The 6000-nt window shown below is 37.7% G+C and overlaps 1 protein-coding gene across 1 annotated transcript in view; it reads right to left on the reverse strand.

Annotated features, from left to right (window-relative positions):
* mybpc2b (myosin binding protein Cb) overlaps positions 1 to 3581 on the reverse strand; it is a 30864-nt gene extending 27283 nt beyond the window's left edge. Inside the window, exons 1-2 of the mRNA XM_015963342.3 lie at positions 3539 to 3581; positions 2441 to 3444 (exon numbers count right to left, since the gene is read on the reverse strand). Of these exons, the coding sequence (XP_015818828.3) occupies positions 2441 to 2462 (22 nt within the window). The 5' untranslated portion in view covers positions 2463 to 3444; positions 3539 to 3581. The remainder of the gene's footprint in view (positions 1 to 2440; positions 3445 to 3538) is intronic.
* Between the last annotated feature and the right edge of the window lie 2419 nt (positions 3582 to 6000).

The raw sequence follows: 6000 nt of genomic DNA on the forward strand, positions 1-6000 counted from the left end.
TTAATCTAATACACTCTACACTAAATCTATTGGGGTGTGTTTAGTGGAACAGAATTTCTTTTTGTGTCTTGAGATCTAGAAAACATCCAGTTCCATAGCTCGACTGTCCTACCCATGCCAATGACAATAAAATCAAGTGCTTCTAAATAAATCAAACAGCTGCCTCTAAACTCAAGTGACAGCTGCTTCCTGTCCAGTTGGGGTTTTATTATCTGCCTTTTCTGTATAGATTTCTGTTTTAAGATGGCTGTCAGAAAAAGAAAGATTAATCATGCCATCATTTTCAGTCAAGGTTTCTTTGTTTCCTGGCAGAGATAAACTGCTCTGATGGACTGGAAAAACTTCAAAGAGCAGTTATGGTTCAATTTGGCCTCATAGTGTTTCATCTGGACACAGTGATGAGAGGAATTATGATCATGAATCATACCATCGCCTCCAACCATCGCCCAGAAAACTGTCATGTGGTGATTGACTACTTTGGAGCAGTGCCAAATTCAAGATGATGCTCTGTCTGTGCTGGGCAAGGGGGGACTTTCTGGTTAAAAGTGCCAGTTTATGTCATGATTTATCTCCACTGGGACAGCAAAAGTGGTAAAGCCCAACCTGATACGCCAGGGTCAGGTGAAACTTGATGAACTTACATGAAGAAAAAAAAAGTGCAAAAGGTCAGTGGTTATTGCAGAGTATTTTTAGCTATTAGCTTAGGGCAGGACCCGGCTGCTGTTAAATGAAGCATCTCAGATAAAGTTTCGACTCATCTCGTATGTAGAGGAATAGAAAATTAATTGATGTCAGTTAAAAAAAATTAGTGTTACAGGCAAAAAACTGTGCTGTACATTTTATTAGCATACAGACAGTGATTAAGCATTATCTAATTAAAATTTATCAAAGATGGAGCAAGCAGTAATATTTAACTCTAAAATATTAGTATAACCTTTTAGCATATTGTCATTTAAGTGCTCTGGGAGGAATCTACACTCTTGGCTTCCAGCGTTAATTTCTCATTACGATATGGACCATAGTGAGTGAGTGGGTTAGTACAGCAGAAGGCTTCCATTAAGGCCCAAGATTTTTCTATGCTCTTTACTGTCCCAGTAGCCTTAAAACTGCTCAAAAGTAACAGAGAAAGTTGTGTGTTGTCCTTTTCAATAAAATAACTCCACGGAGGTTGAAACCAGATTAATATAGGTTTGTCTCCAGAAATCTCAAAACTCCCAATAAAAAGCTAAATTACATTTTTTAAAATCCAGGTGAACAGATGTACATACAAATATATCTCCATGATTGAAAGAACTGCATAGATGTATTTTTGACTTTGCTAATAAGTCCCACCTCTTTCTCCTCAGCCCACTTGGGAGCAGGTGCTCACATCCATCTGCTCTAGATTTGTGAATTATGACATAAAAAAATGTTTATTTTGCATGAACTTGATTGGTATTGTTTTGATCCATGACAAAAATGCAGTTGATTCAGTGCATTGTTAAAAAGCATTTTGCTTTTTTGGCTAGTCTACATATTTTAGAGAAAATGCCTTCTTAAAATTCAAATGTTTTTTAGCGGTTTGTAAGTTCGATAAATATTATGTGCTGTCATTTGCTGTTAAAACCACAACATGTTTAGTTGAAATATTAGCTAAAAATCATCAAGTAGCGTTAGCAACATGCTAACGCTATCTGACACTTGAGCTCAGAAAGTACTCAAACAGCTACTGTTCTGGATCAGGTTATGGATTCATTAGATTTAGCTTGATCTAAAAGTTAATAAGCAATTTTTTAATGAGGAAAAAACTAACTTAAACTTGTTTTGCCTGCACCAGGATCTTAGCTACTTCCTGTAAACGCGAGCCAGAGCGCTCACAACATATAAGCTGCAGTTAGATGTATTATTTACAGTTAGCTGTAGTAACATGCACTCTGAAAGCTTTGCTGTGTTGTCAGTGAGATGAAGTGAACCATGATGATGTAATAACAGGATATGTGATTATTTATGGCCTCAGAAACACTGTTTATAGACAGAGAACAACAGATTGAATAATGTCCAATCTCATGGAACAAAAATGGACATTTAGCTGCATAAATAATGGATCTTTGCAGTGTCAGACTGTCAGAGATGCATGCTTTATCTCATTTTAAAGTGTTTTGAGTGCACTTTTGCATCAAATAGGTCATCATTTTTAATCTCCTCAAAAAATGTATTTAACGTTTCACAATACAAAATGCTTCTAAATATGGAGAAAATAGGTGAAACTCATCTATTCTTAAATGTAAGTGTATATGCCTTAGGCTTGTCATCTTCACAAAAATAATCTTGTTTTCTGTTAAAATCTGCACAATTTCAAGGTATTTGTATGTTTCATTCAAATACACATCTAATGATGTAAGTAACCAAATCTCCTGATTAATTACAATAAATAGTGCTGTTATAAGAAGTATCTGCATACCTTCAGGGACCGGCTGAGGCATGGCTTATTCCCGTGTCTTCTCTTTTCTGCAGGATGACTGAGGGCTTGTGGGGCTTATTCCTTTTATTTCTTTCCTCTCTGTGTTATTCAAAACTTCCCAGGAACTCAAGTCACCCACACCCTTCAGTGAGTGAGGAGGTCTGGGGAGGCTGATGACGCCCTTGAGGAGTTTCAGAAGCACTCAGAGTGACAGCATGAGAGACAATGCAATGAGGCTGTGGTGAAAAGGGTCCAACACTTATAAAGAATAAGGAACTTAATAGGGCTGCCTAATTCTGTCGAGCATCAGCATCTCACGGGGGGATACAGGAACCCCTCAGAGGACCGGCACCTGATCCAGTTTTTGACACTATCTGGAGTCTTGTGGTGCCAGACTAATTATCTCGCCGTACCTCTGCATTAAGGGATGGATCAAATAGTCTTTACGAATAAATGTATTACTGTGATAGACATGTTGTTCTGCCTCTGGTAAATTTCAGAAGCAGACAGAAATGAAGGGAAATAAAGGTCTTGATCTTTCTTGACTTTGACTTTCACCCAGGAACCAAATCTAGGACTTTTTCATCAAACGCATGACATGAGCTATTTCTTTTATTTTTATGTAATAAATGCAAAAAACAAAGAATTCTAATAAAAATGTTAAATCTGGTACTACTAGGTTTTACATTTTGAATGGTGACCACAGCCTTAAACTTAAAAATACCTTTACTTTAGAAATATGCTGACTGATTTCATTGCTTCATTTCATTGTGAACAGCTAACAGACATTTTTTTTTCAGAAAGTCAGTTATATATAAGTTCTCACCAAACAGCAAATCAGTTTAACTAAATAGAAAAGTTATATCAGTGCATTAAGGTTAAAGACTAGAAAATAGCAACAAACATTCTACAACATAAAAAGGCATACAATATAAAATCCATCAAATGTTCTAAAACAACAAAAACCAGAGTCTATCTAGGTTATGGAGGATGTTTTCTGTGATCTGGAAAGAAAGAAAATGTAAATAAAAGAATGTTAAGCTCATGGTGAAGCAATAGCAGTCTCGGGAGACCAAAGCAGCCAGCTGACAGACAGACCTTAGGCAGACTAAAGTAGACGATCGCCAACCCAAAGCTTGTAACAGTGCACTCTTATAATATTACCTTATGCAGGAGTGTCCATCTCCTGTTTCACTCCCATGGCATAGATCCAAATCCAACACTAGGCGGTCTTAATTGGGCTACTAGCAGTCATCTGCTCCATCGTTTCCGAGTAATGTGCACCATCAGCTGGAGCCTCTGTGGAGATATGTTCCCCACAGCTGAGGTCAAAGTATGGATCTAAGAACAGAACAGGAATGCCGGTCAATGTGTACCACCAGAAACCAGGGATAAGAAAAGTGTAAAAAAATAAGATTTTTTTTTTCTTATAGGGTAAAACAGGTCTGTTCATTTTCTCTTCTGCTTTCTGATTCAGGCTAACTCATTAGACTGTTCATTGTAGTCAGATTCAGCCTCCAACCATGACTACTATTGATCAAGACAGAGTCCCTCATTTGCATGGCGAAGGTGACAGAGCAGAGAGGAGGTAAACATGGAAGCACACGACATGTTAGAGCGACTCTAAAAATAACCAGGATGAAGCTATTTAAACCTGAAGGAAGTCTTGGCCATACGTGAGACGGATCGGGTGATGTGCAGTTGTCTTATAGATCATGTCTTCTGGAAAACTGGTGTGATTCCTTCCAGAAGACACACAGCTTACGTTTTATTTAAAATAATTGATTTAAAATTCATTGGCAAGATGGAAAATAACTTTTCTCTATGTTTCGGCATCCAGTGGATCTAATGTGATTAGCTCGTGATTAGTCCAGAATCTGTGCAAGCACTAATTTAAATTGAATTTCGCAGAAAATTTGCAATGCATGGCAGGGATTCTAGCTGACGCAGTGTTTTCAAAGGAAACGCTGAAACTACCATTTCAGGCACTCAACAGCTGTAAAACAGACAAAACCCAAGAGAAGGCGAGCTGCGTATAATAAGCGTATGCACCAGGAGCTGGGAGATGCTCACTTAAATTGCTTCTCATTAGTCTAGTTATGTTTTCGTACCATGCATTTTCCTTTCTGCTGTGTCTCATTGAAGCCAACTTGTTTATGTTACTTGAGTTCCCTCCCTTTGGTTGCAAATGTTCCTTTGCTCCTGCAGCCTGATCCAAACTATGCCTGCACCAAAAAACATTTAGACAGACGTCTTATCAACTTTGGGGAGGATTTATTTGTAATATCTCCCTGAAGGATGTTTTGTTGGGTTGTTGGTGACTTTTGTGTCATGGTGCAATACATTTTGGAAGTTTACCAGCTGCTTCCGACCTCCTTTCAACAATCTGATAATAGGATTGAATTGGAGGGGAACCATAAATATCTGGAGACTTTAGTGGAGTGCAAATGTCAAAGACAGTCACAGATATCATTTGTAATTTGCTTTTCCCAACAAAAATGGAGGACTTTTAGTCCACACTTACAGAACGACCTTGCTTTAACAGATTTTATTATCTCAGCTGTGTGTTTTGTAGTTGTGAAGTGAAGCAGTGAGGAAGGCTGTTTCTCTGACCTTCACACAAATAAGAAGGATCTAAGATTCTAGCGCTGAGATTTTTTTAACTTATTTTCCTGACTTACGGAGAAGAATATTTTTTCTTGCTCCTCACTAAATAAAAAAAGCAAAACTACTTGAATGTTACATTTACTTTTACTGGAAAGCAAACGCTGCTGTATAGTGGTTTTTATTAACCCTAGACTTCTAGCCTCAAAGATCAAGATCATTAGTTTTCTCAATACATTTGCAGTGGCCTCTTATTGATGCCTTGTGAGTTGATCTCTGCGTGTGTGTGTGTGGGGGGGGGGGGAGCTCTGGCACTCCTGTTTCAGGAGGTCAAAGTTAGCCAAAGAAGTTGCGAGAAGAATGCAGAATTTGGAGTTTTATTTACAGATTTTTGGACATCTGACCTCTGATTGGCTAATAGCAACTCAACCTCTGGAGTTCTGCTTTATGGTGAAGTTGCTAATGCTATTGCTAACATTAGCTTCTACCCTGCTGGGCGCTAAACTAACAAAAGCCTTCCCCTTTGTGAGCCAAAATGGGTGAGTTTATGAATGTTAATTTACAGTGTGATGTAGATCTGATTTGCTTTTTCTAATTTAAGTGTTTTCCCATTTATTTTATATCAGTGGCTGCAGGTAATAGGTGTAAAATACTTTTTTAACATTCAGCCTGCATTTGAAACTCAGAGTAATCGATCATATTTCATAAAAACAAGTAAAAAATGGGTTCTCACTGAACTTTCTCTTTAAAGCATTCAGAGAATCATTGTTAGTACCTTCATCATAAACCTGCCATTTCCAGTCCTACACATGTCTGCTGCCCTCTGGTGGAGGATCTAAAGGTGACAAGAGCCCATGTTATTTCTTAGTTACTGTAATATTTCATTACATAATGACATAAAAGGATTATTATTATTATTATCAACATCATGATTATAAAACTGGTTATATGTAACA

This window comes from Nothobranchius furzeri, chromosome 16 (assembly GCF_043380555.1).
Source record: "Nothobranchius furzeri strain GRZ-AD chromosome 16, NfurGRZ-RIMD1, whole genome shotgun sequence".
NCBI lineage: Eukaryota > Metazoa > Chordata > Actinopteri > Cyprinodontiformes > Nothobranchiidae > Nothobranchius > Nothobranchius furzeri.